General features: G+C 32.2%; 1 protein-coding gene across 1 annotated transcript; it reads left to right on the forward strand.

Annotated features, from left to right (window-relative positions):
• Positions 1–18779: 18779 nt before the first annotated feature.
• LOC107886165 (21 kDa protein) lies at positions 18780–19905 on the forward strand. Its single transcript, XM_016810013.2, has one exon. The coding sequence runs from the start codon at positions 18994–18996 to the stop codon at positions 19597–19599; it is 606 nt and encodes a 201-aa protein (XP_016665502.1). The 5' UTR covers positions 18780–18993; the 3' UTR covers positions 19600–19905.
• The last annotated feature ends 610 nt before the right edge of the window (positions 19906–20515 follow it).

Genomic DNA, 20515 nt, shown 5'->3' on the forward strand with positions numbered 1-20515 from the left:
ATAAGGGGTATACATTGCCAAGTGTGCTTATTGATAATGGATCAGCCTTAAATGTCTTACCATTGTCCACATTGAATAGATTACCCATAGACAGTTCTCACATAAAAACATGCCATAATGTAGTGAGAGCATTCGATGGCACGGAGAGAAAGGTCATGGGAAGAATTGATATTCCTTTGATGATTGGGCCAAATACGTATGAGGTGGACTTTTTAGTGATGGACATCAAGCCCTCTTACAATTGCCTGTTGGAGAGGCCTTGGATACATTTGGCAGGAATAGTGCCCTCATCCTTGTACCAGAAATTGAAGTTAGTAACGGACAGACGGCTAGTCACCATAAATGCAGAGGAAGACATCATAGCAGCAGTTACCAGCGACGCACCATATGTAGAGGCAAATGATAAGGCTATTGAGTGCTCTTTTCGTTCCTTAGAATTTGTCAATGCAACATTCATTTCAGAGAGGAAGGAGGTGTCAGTACCCAGGATATTCAGAACCATAAGAATGGGTTTACAGATGACAATGGGGAAAGGAGCTTTGCCAGGAAAAGGATTGGGAAGATATCTTTAAGGAAGGATTTAGATTCCAGAATTAAAGGAGAAGAGAGACCATTTTGGCTTGGGTTTCAGGCCAGATCACAAGCAAAGGAGGAAGGAAATAGAGAAGCGTCAGGAAAGAAGAAAGACGCATTTAAATGGAAGAGAAGTAGAGTGGGAATTGATGACATTCCCTCATATATCCCAAACTTTTATATCAGGAGGGATAATTTACCCTAAGAAAGGGTTGCTCGAAAAAGAAAGTTATCACATCAATGCTGTACATAATGAAGAGTCTGAACGAAGAAACCTTGAGGACATTCGCCGTTAAGAACCGAGAAGCTCTTTAAACAATTGGATTGCAGAAGAATTTCTTGTAGTTTTTAAAGACTTTTCAGAGTAATTTTTAAAACACTCTTGTTGCTCTAAAGCCTGGGAGTAATAAGGTTTCGTTTGTAAAATAGGTTCATGTTTGGATATTTGTATTTCAATAAAACATCACTTTTGTTATCAATCCAAGTGAATATCCTTTTATACCGATCAATATTCTTTTGACCTTTTTAAATTCTTTCAAATTTTTCATTTCATACATAACACATAAATGAATATTCTTAAAATTCATTCATTCTTTGTACATTCTTTCGTACCCCGCAAGTCCCTAGATATCGATGACATGAGCACTGATACTACAAATCCTGAATTCTCTTTTAAGCAAGACATGTGTGTAGAAGAACCTCAGGATTTTGAAGATGACGGGAATTGTGATGTGTCTCCAGATCTGTTGAGAATGGTGAAACAAGAGGAGAAACAAATCCTACCCCGTGAGAAAGAGGCAATAGAGAATGTAGTCTTGGAAGAATGAAAAGAGGTAAAAATAGGGACACATATTGCAAAGGAAACGAGACAAGGTCTTGTTGAGCTACTACGTGAGTTCAAAGATATATTTGCATGGTCATACGAGGATATGCCGGGACTGAATACTGATATCGTGGTACATTGTCTCCCCATAAGACAAGATTGCAAGCCGGTCCAACAAAAAATACGAAGGATGAGGCCTGATATTGTGCTGAAAATAAAAGATGAAGTCAAAAAGCAGTTTAATACTGATTCCTGCAAGAGGTTAAGTATTCAGAATGTGTGGCTAACATTGTGCTTGTCCCTAAGAAGGATGGGAAGGTACGAATGTGTGTTGATTACATAGATCTGAACAAAGCTAGCCCAAAGGACAACTTTCTTTTACCGCACATCGACACTTTGGTGGACAATACAGCGGGATATTCATTGTTTTCTTTTATGAATGGCTTCTCAGGGTACAATCAGATAAAGATGCATCCCAAGGACATGGATAAAACTACCTTTATAACATTATGAGGCACCTTTTGTTACAAGGTAATGCCCTTCGGGTTAAAGAATGCAGGGGCAACATACCAAAGGGCTATGGTGAACTTATTTCACGATATGATGCACAAGGAGGTTGAAGTGTATGTTGATAACATGATTGCTAAATCTCGAACAGAGACAGAGCATATTGAAGTCTTGAAGAAGTTGTTCATGAGATTAAGGAAGTTTCAGTTGAAGCTTAATCCAGCAAAGTGCATTTTCGGAGCTAGGTCGGGGAAATTATTGGGCTTTGTGGTTAGCGAAAAGGGAATAGAAGTTGACTCAGACAAGGTTAGAGCCATACGAGAATTGCCTCCACCACATACTCAAAAGGAAGTTTGGGGTTTTCTTGGAAGATTGAATTATATTGCTCGGTTTATTTCACAATTAACCGATAAATGTGATCCTATATTTCGCCTCATTAGAAAACACAACCAAGGTATATGGAATAAGGAATGCCAGAATGCTTTTGATAAGGTTAAGCAATACTTGTTAAACGCTCCAGTATCATCTCCGCCCAGTCCAGATAGACCATTAATTCTGTACTTATCAGTGTTTAGTAATTCTATAGGGTGTGTGCTTGGTCAACATGACGAGTCAAGAAGAAAGGAGAAGGTGATATATTACCTTAGCAAGAAATTCACAGAGTGTGAGATGAGATATTCGCAAATTGAGAAGTTGTGTTGTGCTTTGAGCTGGATGACTCGAAGGTTGAGGCAATATATGCTATATCATACAACTTGGCTGATTTCGAAACTTGATCCATTAAAGTACATGATGGAGTCAACAGCCCTAAATGGAAGAATGGCAAGGTGGAAAGTACTACTTTCAGAATTTGATATAGTCTATGTGAGTCAAAAGGCTATAAAATGGAGCGCGATAGCAGAATTTCTGGCTAGCAGAGCTCTAGAAGATTATGAGCCGTTAAGCTTTGATTTTCCTAATGAGGAGTTGATGTATGTGGCAACTATTGAAGAACGTCCATGGAAGCTAAACTTTGACGGCGCATCCAATGCGGTAGGAAATGGAATTGGGGCAGTCTTGGTATCCCCAAATGGTGATCATTATCCATTTACATGTAAATTAGATTTTCACTGTACGAACAATATGGCTGAGTATGAAGCATGCATCATGGGGATTCAAGCGGCCAAAGAGCGAAAAACTAGAACCCTGGAAGTGTATGGAGACTTTGCGTTGGTAATATACCAACTTAGGGATGAATGAGAGACAAGGGACCCCAAATTGATTAATTATCGAAGGGTAGTTTTGGAGTTACTTGAAGAGTTTGATAACGTCACTTTCAGTTATCTCCCACGAAACGAAAATCAAATGGCGGACGCTTTGGCAACATTAGCTTCCATGATTAAAGCAAATAAACAAGAGGAGGTGAGACCAATTCAGATGAGCGTTTCTGAGGTTCCAGCTCATTGCTGTAATATCGAAGAAGATGAAAAGGATGACCATCCTTGGTATCAAGATATATTACGGTATGTGAGAAATCGTGAATATCTTGAGCAGGCAACTGAGAATGACAAAAGAACTTTGAGAAGGTTAGCCTGCGAATATGTACTAGATGGAGACATCCTTTATAAAAGAAGGAAAGATCAGGTACTCTTAAGATGCGTCGATGCTGTGGAAGCTAGACAAATCCTGGAAGAAGTACATGAAGGTGTTTGTGAGACACATGCTAATAGCTTTACGATGGGCAAGGAAAATCATGAGGTTTGGATATTTTTGGTCTACTATGGAAAGAGATTGTATCAGCTATACTAAAAAATGTCATAAATGCTAGATATATAGGGACAGGATTCATGTACCACATTCACCCTTATATGTTATGACTTCTCCATGGCCCTTTTCCGTGTGGGGCATGGATGTCATAGGGCTAATATCACCAAAAGCTTCGAATGGGCATCGTTTCATTTTTGTGGTCATTGACTACTTCACAAAATGGGTAGAGGCAGCTTCATATGCTAGTGTTACCAAGTCGGCTGTAAGTTGTTTCTTGAAAAAGGAGATTATTTGTCGGTATGGAATGCCTGAGAGGATTATATCAGACAATGCATTGAACTTGAATAACAGCATGATTGCTGAAGTTTGTAGCCAATTTAAGATCAAACATCATAATTCATCTCCATATCGCCCAAAAATGAATGGGGCAGTGGAAGCTGCCATCAAGAATATTAAGAGCATAGTAGGGAAAATGACTGAGACCTACAAAGACTGCATGAGAAATTACCATTTGCACTCATTGCCTATCGAACGTCAGTCAGAACCTCTACTGGGGCAACACCTTTCTCATTGGTTTATGGGATGGAGGCAGTGTTGCCCATTGAAGTAGAAATACCTTCTCTTCGAATTTTGTCAGAAATAAAGCCGGATGAAGCAGAATGGATTCAATTGCAGTATGACCAATTGAACTTGATTGAAGAAAAGAGGCTAAGGGCTATTCGTCACGGTCAGATATATCAGAAGAGAATTCCACGAAGGGGACCTTGTATTGAAAAAGATTCTTCCCATAAGAAGGACTTTAGAGGAAAATGGATGCCAAATTGGGAAGGACCGTACGTTGTGAATAAGGCTTTCTCTGGTGGTACACTGATTTTGACAGAAATGGATGAGAAAAGTTTACCCAATCCAGTGAATTCAGACTCAGTCAAGAATTACTTTGTCTAAAGAGAAAGGAAGTCAAGGTGAAAACCCACAAAGGGCGCTTTGAGATTTCTGAAAACTTCTAAAAAAAATAGAGAGGCCAAGGTGAAAACCCGTAAAGGGCGCCCTGAGACCAAAGGGGTTTTGAGTTGAAAACCCGAAATGGCTGTTCAAATTTTAAAAAGCATGCAGTGACCTTGCTATACCAGATTTGACAAGAAATGGAGTATGTTACATACTGGGGCATCAACAAAATACTTTGAATCTTCTAAACAAATGATAAACTCAAAACAGTCTTCATGGAATTTGTATATAGAAGCCCAAGCTGTGATATGTTGGATATGTGATTTTTTTTCTATTTACTATCTTTGGATTCTTTTTCTTCTCAAAGATATGTTTTTAGATTAATTTCCTATTGTATTCTGATGATTTATTTAACTATTCTCAAGATTAAATTATTTGTCTTCCATTATTCATAAAGTGTGTTACATTGAAATAATGATTGATGAACTAAATATTTTTACAAACGAAGTTTTGCATATTACTCTGAAAATCTCTAGAGAATACAAGAAACTAAAACAGAACAATTGTTTGAAGAATTCCCATGAGTGAGGGTCAGAGGTATTCAAGAAAATTTCTTCAGTTCAAAGGATAATTGGACAATTCAAACGATTCAATCTTAGGAGAGGATCGTCTCCAGCAGGTCGTAACGTTCGGAGAATGGTACAATAGGACCAATCTGATTCAAAACACATGAGCAAAGTATGATTGATACTTTGAGTAAAATAAAGGTGGAACTTTGATGGATGAACGAGTAAAGACGTCCGAAATAGGAATCATTTTCATAACATTTTGCATCATAGTATGTCTATTTAGGAGCATTTGACTCATTTCGGTCATGTCACCTTAATCATCGGGCATGAGCACATATGCATTCTACAGGTTACGCCCTTTAAGGGACAATATATATCACCGATAGTAGATTTGGCGTCTCTGTATTGACAGAGAGCAGATCGAAGATAACAGATTTGGCTTCTCTGTATTGACAGAGAGCAGATCGAAGATAACAGATTTGGCGTCTCTGTATTGTCAGAGAGTAGATCGAAGATAACAGATTTGGCGTCTCTGTATTGTCAGAGAGCAGATCGAAGATAACAGATTTGGCGTCTTTGTATTGATAGAGAGCAGATCAAATATAGCAGATTTGGCATCTCTGTATTGACAGAGAGTAGATCGAAGATAGCCGATTTGGCGTCTCTGTATTGACAGAGAGCAAATCGAAGATAGCCGATTTGGCATCTTTTTATTGTCAGAGAGCAGATCGAAGATAGTAGATTTGGCGTCTCTGTATTGTCAGAGAGCAGATCGAAGATAGCAGATTTAGCGTCTCTGTATTGACAGAGAGCAGATCGAAGATAGCAGATTTGGCGTCTTTGTATTGACAAAGAGTAGATTGAAGATAGCAGATCTAACATTTGTATGCTTACATCGAAGCAGATTGAAGATGACAGATTCAGCTTCTCCATATTAGGCAAGGAGAAGATCAGAGATTTCAGCTTGGCGTTCCTGAGTTTGCAGGGAGCAAGTTGAATATAGCAGATTTGACATTCCTGGGTTACGGTGAAGCAAGTTTGAAGCTATCAGAATACCTTTGAAGAAGATGAGGATCAAGATTTCGAGACCTGGCCAGGCCGGGCAAAATTGGTCCTTTTATAGTCTTTGCTCTATTCCTGTTACACAGTAATGAGCAAATAGGGGCAGCTGTAATAACCCAAATTTGCCCAGCCCAGAAAATAAAAAAACAAAAAATAAAAAGTCCTTTACAGTCCATTTACAAATCACGCCAGTAGCCCATTACACTTAAAAGACCTTTAACCTGAACTAAACCCAAATTAATGAGGCCAAGGAAGGCTCAATGCCTAAACTGAATCAGGAAACCCTAGGGTTTCCAGAAGCTTCGCGCCGCAAACTCCAAACGTCACGCCCCTTCGTCTCGCGCAGTTTCAGTGAACCCTCATCGACGCCTCCATCGGCGCCGTGACTACCGTAATCTGCCCACGAATCAACACCCTATCGTCACCGAATTTCTCGCTGGTACCTGCAAAAAAGGAAAGAAGAACAACAGAGGCAATACAAATATGGCAGGGAATAAAATCAAACATGTTAAATATTATTTTCAGTGGCTATAAAAGCCCGAATCAAAATGATGTAAAGCACGGTTTTTTTTAAACGGAGATATACAATAAAGAATAAAACAGTTTATCAAAGAAAACAGAGGTGATTAGTTCTTTACCTTTTCTTCTTGTTGCAAACATATACAAATGTTATTAAAGTAAAAGGAAAGGGAGTTTACTATTGGATTTGCGCTAAAAACCAGAAGCTTTTCGGCTTTCGGCCGCCGTATCTAGCGGAGTTAAAGACGGCACATGGGCGCGTGAGTCTGATGACCGGGCTTGGCCCGACGGAGGCTGGAGCCCAGAGGACTTCCTCTCTTTTCCTCTTTCAGAGGATTTCTGTTCTTCTTTTTTTAAAACCAGGGGCTAAAATGATTTTTTAAGTTTTTTTTTTTTACATTTATAAGCTACCTATATGATGTCGTTTTGGGATGACCGTTTAGTGACCAAACGGTGTCGTTTCAGGGCTGAGGATCCGCGCGTTGACCCGTGACTTGGGGAGGATCCGCGCGTTTTTGATAAATGGGAAAATTACTGTTTGAGCCCTTCCGCATTTTTCGTTTTTTAAATGTCGTTTAATTCTAAATTTCTCTAATTTTAAATCTGGCCCTAATAGTTTGTTTCTGTTTCAATTTGGTTCCTGAACCCTTTAAAGTGTAATTTTTAAAACGGCGTCGTTATGGGATTAGGGATAATTGCCCAGTGAGTCCCTCGTGTTTTGGCGCGCGCTTTAATTGGATCCAAAATTCATTTTATTTTAAAATTAACCCTAAAGTTTTTTTTATTTCATTTTAATCCTTTTGATTTTTTTATAATTTATTTATTTTAAATATAATATACAATATTTATTTTTACCATAAACATTATCTATATATGAAAAATTATTATATATTTTTTTATTTTTTATTTGTGTATTATTTGTTAAATCATTTACATTTCATTATATATTTTGATTTATACATTTTATTATATATCATTTTATTATATATTATTGTTATTTTATTATATATTATAATTATTCATTATTTATTATTATATAATTTTAAAATTTGTAAATTACTATTAAATATTGCATTTTTATATCATTATTAAAATTTAGTATGTAATACACTAAAATTTATAATAAAGTTTTATTCCTATTATACAATATTATTTTATAAAACATATTAAATTATTACATCATATAGTCTATTTTTTATTAATCATATATAAAATCTTCTTCTTTACTATTTATCTATGGTTTTAAATATTTTTTAAAAATACCTCATTTAATTTTTATTGTATTTTATTTTTTATATATGTTTATAATTTTTTTATTTATTTTTGCGTCCTTTTGGATTTATTTAGTATCGTTTTAATATGTTCTCAAAGATTATTTGTATTTTTATGTTATTTACTATTTATGTATATTTGCATGAAAATTGACTATTTATGTTGTTATTTTAAGTTATATTTATATGTAATATTATTGTATACATATTATGCAATTTATATTGTTATATATTCATTATGCTCTATGTTGTATTTTGCATGTAACAATAATGCATGTATATTTATGTTATTTATGATCATATATGCATAAAATGATAATGTATATTGTGTAATTTATGTCATTATTTATCATTTTTTTATATTATATTTGCATAGAATGATAAAGTAGGTATCATGTAGGTTAATTTATTTAATATTGATCCTTTGTAATAAGTTGAATGCATCATCACTTTAAAGAACTTTTATATCTCATTCGATCCAAAAGAATATAAAAAATAAGGCAATGTTTTTTGGTACTTAGGAATTCGGGAAGTAGTACCCTAACATGCTGGGTTGCGATTTCCCGTTTGTCTAAATACCTAAAATATCTTTCTAAATAAGTTTTGAAAATCACAAGATGATTTCAGTTACGAAAGTTTAAGAACATCGTGTCCAATCATGCTGGATGTGATGTTTATATTCTTTTGAAGTGAAGGATTCTTGATTTTTAACTCAAATTATTACGGTTTTAAAAGAGATCTTATTTCTAAATTCTTTTAAGCTTTTGAAGCGAAGGATTCTTGATTTTTAACTCAAATTATTACGGTTTGAAAAGAGATATTATTTCTAAATTCTTTTAAGCTTTTGACATTAAGACAAAACTATTCAATTTGGTACCAATTTTGGGCGTTGCGAGGGTGCTAACCCTTCCTCGTACGTAACCGAATCCTGAGCCCGTTTTCTCATAATTTCGTAGACCAAAATGTTTTATAAGGTGATCCAATCACCCTTTAAAAGGTTGGTGGCGGCTCCTGTTTTCAAAATACCCTCCCCGTTTAAAAGAGGTTTTGACAACCCCCATATTTTATTTGGCACATTGTCCTTAATGTGCTTAAAAATAAAATAAGGAACGAAATTACCTAATTTGGCGTGATAGTCCATGAACAATGTTGGGTAGCCTTGTCCTCCCCGATTTAACTCCAAAAAATTTTGTATCATCCAAAATATAGGATTCTTACACAGAAAAACACATTTTTTTAAAGAATCTTAACTCGATGTCGCAACATTAACTTCAAAGTTCCTAGCTAATTGGTTCAAAATCTAGTATCGTGACATTGAGATTCAATTTTGTGACATTCTCCTTGTATTTTAACTTTGAAGTTCCATGTCATGACGCCAGAGTTCATCGTCGTGACTTTGAGTCTAGTTCTATGCTTCTTCAAGTTTTTTTTTTTGAGATGTTCCACAATATCAACACCTACTTGTGGAAAACAACACAAACAATCAAAAGGAACAAAACAAAATTTTAAAAATAAAAAATATATATTAAATAAATAAATAATAAAATAAAAGGAAAAACTAGAGAAAAATAAAAGTTCTTTTTAAAGACTAGGACGATCTGCATCACAACCATAGAAGAATTTTCAGCTGGTCCTCGACACTTTGATCCTTCATTTGTTTCATTGTTGATGTATCTGAACCAATAATTTTGGTCGATTCTGATGATATTGCCTTAGTTTTTACCGGCGTGACATCTACATTACGAGCTATTTAATGCCAAAGTTGAGCCAACCGCAAATGGTTTTTTGGGATATTATTAGCTCGAGCTTTTTCACCTCAATGTCACGTAAGGATCTATCAACCTAAGTTTTGTCATCGTCATCGAACGAGAATGATATGAACTCGTCAACCTCTTCGGTTGGCGTTTCCTCTTCTATGGCCAGAAGGTGTGTCGACTCATTGACACCTTCACTTAGAATCAGTTTAAGCTCCAAGTTAATGGTTAATGTTACATCTACTTCTAAATCTACTATTACATCTATGCCAAAGTTAATTAGATCAAAGACTACTTCGGCGATCTTCAATTCTTTCTCGTACCCAATTTCAAACTCTTGCCAACTTTTGTAGTCTACTTACGAATGGTCGATAGTGCTACTGTAGGTTTCATAATTACAGTTGGAGGCATCATGTACAACCTTTTCCAATAGGATTTCTACTTCTGCTTGCCTTCGGAGCAATTTCTCTAACTAGTCCACCTATTTTTGAATTCTTTCTAGGTTAGTTTGGAATGCATCCGACTCAGGATGGAATGTGGATAAATATTCTCCACACCTTCGATCATGACTCCGCTGATTCATTGAAACTCCATTTGTTCGACATGATTTTTTATTGCTTCTATGTTGTTCATACAAATAGCAGTATACATCGTCATCCAAGATTAATTTGAATTCTTTTTGGATTGAATGTTTGGGCATATCAAATTCTTCCTTATAACTCCATTGGTTCGTCAAATCTTCGTTTGTCAAACTTGATTCTTCATTAATGTTCCAATCCAATGGTTTTGTACAATCTGGTTCAGGATGATTAATCATAATACAAGGGTCTTCTAGTTGAAGTTAGGAACATGATGCACAACCTCATCCAATGGGGTTTGTTGTAGCTCCATCGTAAGCAATATTTGGTTCTCCTCGATATCCTATTCTTCATAAAATCATTCCTTGTATACTTCATCATCATACAACGCAGACATTTTGCATTCTTCAGCCCAACTCTTATTATCATCAAACTCATAATCAACCCAATCCATGAGTAAATTAGTTAGTCAACAAGGTAGCTAAAAATAAAAATAACTAAAAATAATGAAAAATAAAGTTAATACACTATCTAACTCATTCGTCTTTCGATTAATATTATTTTACGAAGCAATTAATCTAATAATAATTTTCACAGTCGCAATCCTCGGCAACAACACCAACAACTTGAATGCTACCAAATGTGCGAAGTTTGGACTGAAAATACTGCAGCAAAAAGATAATAAATAAAGCAACGGTGTCCGCAAGTATACTGGTCAAATTGTAATATAGGTTGTTTACAACGAAACACGTGGAAAGTATTCCATGGATTGTAACCAAGAGATTGCAGATTGGAGAAATTTATTATTAGATTAATTACAGAAAATAAGTACTAATCTAATCGAGTTCCGAATTAGTAGTACAAATCTAAATTAAAGTATTTATTAAACTAATTAAGTTAATTAACCTAAACTAAGCTAATGAAATTTCCTATTCCTAGTGTGGACAATACAAGCTCTCGGCCTATAATCAATTAAATCCCTAAATAACAACTAAGTCATTAATTACCCTCAACTGAGTTCTTTACCACCTTTAGCTACAAATACCCTCTCGGTCTCATCTTCACTAAGGATTGCCACTTAAGTCACCCTCTGGTCTTTTCCTAGGCATACGGATAACTCTCGATCTCATCACTGGGCATAAGTTACACTTAACAGACTACCCCCTTTTAGTCTCACCTTTCTTGATATTCTATTAGGGATGTCACTCTTTAATATAATAAGTACTCTTGAATGAACTCTCAATTTTAGGTAAATAATTACTTAATTAATAAATCAGATTCATAAGCGAAACATACCAGATATAAAATACGCACAACTTATTCTAATATTCATATAAACATCAATTGATCAGGCCAACGAAAATATAAATAAAAGAATAAGAAAAATGGGAGAAAGCTATTAAATAAATATAGGTACAACTCTAGAGCAATATCCTCTCATGATCATCTTCACATCAGAACAGGAAAATCTCGACTACACGAACATAAAATAAAACTACAAAGAAAACTAAATAAACTATTTAGTTCTAAAATGTCTAACTTTCAACAACTGTCTAACGAAGTTATAAGTGTTTATATACGCACAAATTAGAGCAACCATTAATGTCAATTATTACTAAAATACCCCTGATACTAATAAATTTGTATTTAGTAAACTGAATATTTAAAATTTGTTCACGTGACCACTGTTGTGAGCAATTTGTCACGATGACGTCAAGACTCCGCGGCGCCAAAATCTCACATCGCAATGTCAGCCCTATTTTTAGCCCTTGATGATTCAAAGTTCAGTGTCAAGACGTGGTATGTTGATGCCGCGTCATGACCTTTGTTCCGTGCATACTTAAGCTTAAATCGATGTCCTACACACTCAAATAACCCATTAGTCATACCCAAGGCCCAAATTGGTCTTATGGGTCGTTAAAAAACTGAATAATGGGTAAAAACACTTATTTTACCGAAATTAAACTTAAACTACTAAAAATAGAAAACGAAATAAACACATATAAAAGAGCTAGAAAATATGCTCATTAAGTGCCAAAATGACTTTAATTTCCACAACGAATTGTGGTAGATTAATGATTCAGACTGGGTAAGAAATGTAGATGACTAGAAAATCATATATGATGGATGTTTCTACCTGGGCTTGAATCTTGTATCTTGGTATAACAAGAAGCAATCATCCATTTCATTATCAACAACAAAGGCAAAGTATATTGTAGTTGGTAGTTGTTTTTCACAACTACTTTAGATGAAACAAATGATTGGCAAACTTTGGAATTTGAATTATTTTAAATTATATTTAAAATATATTAAATAATCAATTCAAATATTATAATAGAAAAATATTGAATATAATTAAATCATTTTTAACATATTCAACATACAATATAGTTTTACTTTATTTAATTAATGAAAAGTAATATTATTCAAAAAAATAACTAATTAAAATAATTAAATTTAATATTAATTAAGTAATAATTAAGATACTTAGTATTCTATTCATGTAATACATCATTAAATTTAGCATAGCACAACTTTTGTCTATGTAAAAAAAAAAATTTAAACTAATATTGTGAATTATAATTATAATTATCACAACTCTTTTTAACTAATAATTGTAACTTAAATTTTAATTGTTTTTAAATTTATAAATATCACAATTTATCTTTTATTTCAACTTTTTAAATTAATAATCCAAAATAAAACATGATAATTATTTTTAAATATAAATTTAATAATATTATCGAAAATAATAAGCATTCTTGTGAGTTCAATTTTTTTTTTCTTTCCAAACTCACACATATATTATAGATAAACTACCCATTTTCTACAATAGTTATCAATTTACTAATATCTAACTTTAAAAAAAAATTATTTTGAGATAGCCATCCAGTTATCTTCACTTTATGTGTCTTATTTGAATTAATATCTAGGAGAATTTTTTTTCACATGTGCATACATGTAAAAATTTTGTAATTTGAAAATATATGTGTTCAAAAATAACATATAATAAATAATGAAACGTAAGTTTTGAAATTAATAATAACAGCTCATATGCAATATGTATGAAATTAAAATAAAAAATAATTTAAATTGTATGTAAAAGGAAATTTAAATAGGTAAATACATTAAATCAAGAATATTAAATGCACTATAATTATTTATCATAGTGTTGTCATTTCTCTTAAGATGACTTGTGACACCAATACAATCAACGATATTATCAATATAAATAATGTGAGTGAAATAATTTGCATAATAATATTAAAATATATCAAAGTATCAAAAGAAAGCTTTGATAGAAGTGATAAAGTAAAAATTTTATAAATATTGATAGCATGACTTCAAATATCAACATATGCAAAATTTATATTGATTTTATTTAAAATGTACAAATACAAAAGAATAATTGTAAGAATATAACTTATTTCAAATATATTAAGTAATTTAGTAATTTCTTAAAGGAGTTGGTAACAATTTGATATTTAAATAATAATATATATTTTAATTAAATTGAGGTTACAAATTAATAAAACACAAATTCAATTTAAAAATAAAATAAAATATTTTTTTCTGATTTTTGTCGGAAAATATCTTATTTATTTTAATAATTTAAACACCATAGCTTTTCTGTGGTCCAAAAAACAGGATAAGACTGGCGTTGAAGGTCCTAGTCCCACCCATGCCCATGCGGGCCATACTGTGTGTCGATATCCGACCCCGTGATGTAATATCACTATTGAAATTATAAAAAGTTGTCGTATTTAAAAGACGTTTCACATGCATCCACTGTTCAAGTTGTTTTAGTTCATACAAACTATATGCATATTCAATGTATGAATATGTATTCCTTTTGGCAGCTACAACATTCAACTTAAACTACTAACGAACAAAAATGACCCTGTGATAGATTCAATGTCCAATCAATGTCTTACTAAATTAGGATATATTCTAAATCCATCTTCGTAATTGTCAAGTAGAATTCACATGATTTCAGATCTCCTACAAAAATGGGAAATCCATTTGACCAAAGTGATTAATCTTGAAAACTATTAGAAAAACTACTGCAACAGAAAGTGAAAGTCGAACCAATTAGCATTGCCATAAACATAATAGCTAGTCAGGACAATGATTTTTTTTCAACCCCCCAGATTGATGCGGTTGCGAAAAGGACTGTTTTAATACTAAAGTTATACAGAATTTTAAATCATACTATGACGGTGGGAGAGATGTGAAGAGTCACTAAAATAAGAGTGATTTATACTGTAAATTATGTGGAGAGTCATAAAAATATAAATTTGAGAAGGTTAAGGTTAAGTTTTGATAAAGTATAGACTATGTATGGTGTATGGCTCTCTTACTCCAAAGCTGAGGAGAGATATTTATATAGGGAGGTCAGTTGAGCATGAGTCCTAACCATTAAATTTTCTATCTCATAAGTGCAATAGTGGAGTGATGGATGTTAGTCGAGGGTATTGAGTTAACTTGAAAGGGCTAGACGAGACATTCGTTAAGTCAATGTAATAGATTTAAGAGTGTCATTAGAAACTCTTTCTCTTGTAACTCTTAAGGATCATGTGGCGCTTTGTATGATAGAATGTTTAGGCAAGGTTATTGTAAAGGGTGAGTAAAATCTAATTCAATTCGTAAAATTCGATAAAAAATATAATTTTTGAATTAAATAGTTCGAGTTATGTGAGTTAATCGAGTTATTTGGATCAACTCGAATAAAAATTAATTTTTTTTGTTTAACTCGAATATGAATTACACTTTGAATTATCAGAAAATCCAAATAAGAAAAGGCAAAACTACATTTGTTTTGATAAATATTTACCTTTTCTAAAGTTAAAAGTCAAAACATTTAAGGTAAAAGGTAAAATTACGTCATTTTAATAAATGTTTACCTATTAAGTTAAAAGATAAAACCATTATATTGTTTATATAGTTAAATAATCTTGTACTTCGGCTACTAGTTAAACAATTGGTCTATGTAAATACAACATTGAGTATTAATAATAGGATTCGTCTACTCGACTCGACTTGTGCCGAAAATTTTTTCCTCAATTCAATTTGATTCGAAAAAATTTTCAAATTGAGTTTGGTTGCTAAAATAGGATTCTTTAACTCAATTAACTTGAAATTTTTTAACTCGATTCCAATTAACTCGATCGAATACTCACCCCCAGCTATTGCCCTCTTGGAGAGGCCACATATTCTTATAGTTGTTGAATGATCCAGTGAGTCGGTCTAGGCAAGGGTATAACAACTACCCCTTAGTTGAAAGACAGGTTACAAAGTGACCTGGCCTGAGCTAATTCATTAGCAAACCTTACTCGAACCTTGGTGAGGCTTGTAGAGGGTTTTGAAGTGTCATCGTTATTGTCTGATTATTGCACCTGTGTATTGATTACTCTTAGATGCATGTTTGTATTTAATTGAAAGATTTTTTTAAACACATTTCTCTTTATTTTATTGAGCCAATATTTAGAGAAAAATAATTTTGAAATCAAGTTAAAATTCGATCTGACCTGCCTCATGGATAAATTTATATCTAACTCTATTTTACAATATTTTTAATTTTGCCTCACCTGAAAATGCTAAATGGAACATTCGCGAGCATGTTATAGATTAAGGGACTCATATATTCTCATATTCCTATAAATGTTGAATAATCGGAGGGGATTTAAAAGAGAGGGTTATAACAAAGACTAATATGGATGTGGCTTGCTGACTCAAGTAGGGAAAATGTGGCCAACATGGTGTGGGAACCCGGCGGGTGAAGCGTCTTCGGCTCCACTTAGACCCCACACTCATGCTTTGAAGGTTAAATGTTGCGATCTTTCAATTCCAATACATTGATAACAATTTGCCTTTTTTTCTGAGGCCAGCGTTGAAGTTTCTCCCACTTGATTTGCCATTTGACAAGGAAAACTGGGCCAATTGGAATTCCCTGTTTATCACATATATTAAATTATTGGTCATTCTAAAACTGTGACTGCTGCAGATATTTTTTTCTTCATCTTTTTTATAAACTGACCGTAAAAATTTAATTAATTATTTAAATAATCTATTTTTTTATAAAATATAAAAATAACCTAAAATCTATCGTAAAAATTGGTGAAAGTTAAAGTGTTTGGCACTACTAACATATCAAATTAACAATCAAGATAAAAAAATTAATTTTTTAACAAAACCATTTAAAATGACGCCACTGACATAAATACTAAAAAAATGCTGCAATTTTTGAAAAAATAAAAAGGCTTTCATCGAAGTTATTTTTTTTAGTGAAGCCAAATAATTTGGCATCACATTCCAACACCCTATCGTGCTTTTCCTTATTTTTTTATTTGTTTGTTTATATTTATTTTATAATATTATAATATATATTTTAAATTTTTTATAATATTATTTCTTAAACTTTAAATATATTTTTTAAAATTTTAAATATGTACTTTTTAATATTATAAAAAATTTAAAACATATTATTTTTAAAGATATGACATTTTAAATTTATTATTTGTTTTATAATATTTTTAATGTATATTTTAAAAATTTTAAAAATTATTTTTAAATATATTCAAACGTTTTTAAAAATAATATTTAAAATTTTAAAACATAATATTTTATTTAGTGGAAAAAAAACGAATAGGCTAGAAAAAAGTAGAAAAAGAAAAAAATGAAAAACAAATAAAAAATAGGAAAAGCAAATTAGGCAGCAGAATAGGGCTTTAGAATCTATTTAGCTCTACTAAAAAGGTAAATTTACTTAAAGCCCTCCATTTTTTTCAAAAACCGTAGTATTTCCCTAATATTTATACAAGTGGCGCCATTCTATATGGCTTCACAAAAAAATTAATTTTTTTTATCCTGATTACTGACGTGACATGTTGGTAGCACTAAATATTTTGGCTTCACCAATTTTTATTATAAATTTTAGATTATTTTCGAATTTTATCAAAAGAATAAGTCATTTAAATAATTAATTAATATTTTAGATTAGTTAAAAAAAACCTATTTTTATGATAACAACAAAAAATATATATATTCAACAGTAGTAACTTAGAATGGGAATATTCCATATGAATGGTTTAATATCGGAATTCGTTTTATCAGTTTCACTATTTGAATTTTTATATGTTGTTTTAAAAATTTTCAACATAGTAAATTCAGATATTTAACATAATAGAATATTGATTTAAGGCTTTAAAAAGTGTTTAATTTTTTTAAAAAAGTAATTAAGTCTATTTTTTTGTTTTTTATTTTTTTGCACACAATGTATATTTGATCTTTCAAAATGCATAAAAAATACCTTCAAACTTTTTTAAGAAAAGCAATTAAGCTCCTAAATTTTTTCACCCAATTGGGTACTTGAACTGTTAAATGCTTCAAAAATACCATTTAACCATTAACTTTAACAGTTGATCGTTAAATTTAATTACCCCTGATCTTTTTTAGTCAAAGCCACTTGTGTAACAACCATGGCGTGGCATGTGACAAAAAAATTATAAAAAATAAAAATCAAAAAAATTTATAAAATATTTAATTTTAATAAAAATATTTAGAATTTATTAAAAATTAGGATTGTTTTATAAATACCATAAAAATTATAAAATGCATAAAAAAGACTTTTAACTATTAACTTTAACCGTTAAAGATAACAGCTTCTTGTTTTTTTTAATTAAAGTTATCATATATCGCAACACGGCATGACATGCTTTTTTAGTACAGTAATTTTTATAAGTCTTTTTCCAATTTTATATTTCTTTATTTTTTTATAATTTTATTATGACTTTATAAAATTTTATAATTTTTTTTCTATATTTCTATATATTTTACAATTTTTACAACTTTTATAAAATTTTAAAATTCTTTATAAATTCTTTTACGATTTTATAATTATTCTAATTATTCTAATTTTTAAATATTTTAATTAAAATTTAATATTTTTATAAACTTTCATTGATTTTTATTTTTATCATTTTTGTTACATGTCCTATTGAGGTTGTGACATGTGGTGACTTTATCTGAAAAAATTAGGAGTAGTTAAAATACCCAATTGAGTGAAAAAAGGACTTAATTATTTTTTTAAAAAAGTTTGAAAGTTTTTTTTTATGTATTTTAAAAATTTAAGTACCTAATTGAATGTAAAATAAAAAAAGTAGGGACTTATTTATTTTTTTAAAAAGTTTAAATTTTTTATATATTTTAAAAGTTTAAATATTCAAATACAAGTGTAAAAGAAAAAAAACAAAGCTTAATGATTTAGTTTTTTGAAAAAGTATACAAGGAAATTTGATAAATTTAAAAAATCCAACCGCAGCCGACAGAATTTTGTCATGTTTGTTTTAAAATATCTAGCTAAAAGACAAAGGGCCATATCGTATCAATTTTATTGTTTTCAACTGTAACCCGATTTGTGTTACCTCGTGAACACAACTTGTCCCTAATTATTCCAATGAGGCTTGGCCCTTAAAGCCTAGTTAGGACCAATTACATCACGTATGCGAGAATTACGCACATGCACATGCGGTAACATTTTCCCTATAAATTGCTGGCCTTTGCCTCCACCATTTTCATCATTCCAGTTGCTCTCATTTTTCTTTGGAAACAAAAAACAAAAAATAGAAAAAATAAAGAGCAAGAGATATGGCAAGCACATTCTCTTATAATTCTTTTGGATTCCTTCTCATTCTTGTCGCCTTTAGTTCCTTGATAAATATAAGTTCAGCTGGTAGGCAAATTGCCCCTAAAACTAGCATTGAGTTTATCAGAACATCTTGTAGTTCAACGACTTACCCTAAACTTTGTTACGAATCTCTCTTAACACAGGCTAGCATGATCCAAACAAGCCCCCAACTCATCGCCCATGCAGCCCTAAACGTGACCCTTTCAACCGCCAAGTCAACCTCGGCCATGATGGTGAAGCTTGCCAAAAGCCAAGGATTGAAGCCTACAGAGGTGGGCGCCATGCAAGATTGCGTGGAGGAATTGGAGGACACGATAGATGAGCTGAGAAAGTCAATCAGCGAGATGGGTCAGATTAAAGGCTCCAATTTTGGACTAATGATTAACGATATACAGACATGGGTTAGCGCTGCTTTGACGGATGAGAACACCTGCGCCGACGGGTTTGGAGGGAAAAACATGAACGGCAGTATAAAGACTGCTGTGAGATCCAAGATTGTCACAATCGCTCATTTGACAAGTAATGCCTTGGCTTTGGTCAACAGCTATGCTTCATTTCATGGTTAGCTATTTAATCAACTGTACAGGGAAATTTAGTCATTATTTACGGTAGCAATTGTATTTATGGATTTTTAGAAACTACTTCTGTTTTCCTGGTAAATGTAAAATATATATGTGGTCCAAAGAAGGGAATGGAGATGTGTGTGTGTGTGTGTGTGATCTTGGTGTCTTAATGAAAATGAACGGAGTGATCTATATTATGTGCACACGTTGTATCTGTACAATAAATTGCTTTTTGTGAACATAGTAAAAGTAAAGTTGATGAAGCCTCTGTTGCAGCATACAAGCAGAGGTTTTAGTTTGTTGCAAGTACATCTGGTCTTGATTTTGTATAGACATAGTAGTATTATTTTGATCTCATATTTTTGTAACTCATTTAAGACTACTTAATAACTTTACTAAATGCAAATTTTGTTTCAAACGTCAAGATTAATTTGGTATTCAAAAATATCTTGTACTTGAAATTACGAGTATTTTCGATATTAATATATTCGAGCACTCAACTTCCACTTCAAATTCTGGGCCCTTGGTCCCTACCCAATGATGATTGCCTACCCCGTACTTAGTTGCATACTTTCTTGGTTTAATTATTAGAATAAATATCTATCATTAGTTTATTAGTTGTTTTTTCTTCAGTAAAAATATGCTCACACTTGACTCGATTGTTGAATCTAAATATAAAGTACAACATTTATTGTCGAAGTAACTCAAATTAACTACCACTTCAATTGCAATTTTGAGCATCAATTATTCATTACTCATATCAATACTAAGTGATTAAAAACAATTTCAGTTCATTTAAGACGAATCAGAAACATTTTAAAATAAATTCTAGGTGTTCGGGGCTGATTGGGACAAAGTTCGAGTCTCAAGGGTTAAAATGAGCCCATTTAAAATGAATTAGAAACACACTTGTAAGGCT

This window comes from Gossypium hirsutum, chromosome A03, assembly GCF_007990345.1.
Source record: "Gossypium hirsutum isolate 1008001.06 chromosome A03, Gossypium_hirsutum_v2.1, whole genome shotgun sequence".
NCBI classification, from domain to species: Eukaryota; Viridiplantae; Streptophyta; class Magnoliopsida; order Malvales; family Malvaceae; genus Gossypium; species Gossypium hirsutum.

Coding starts and splice junctions, on each gene's coding strand:
- LOC107886165 (XM_016810013.2), top strand. CDS start 18,994: ATGGCAAGCACATTCTCTTATAATTCTTTTGGATTCCTTCTCATTCTT.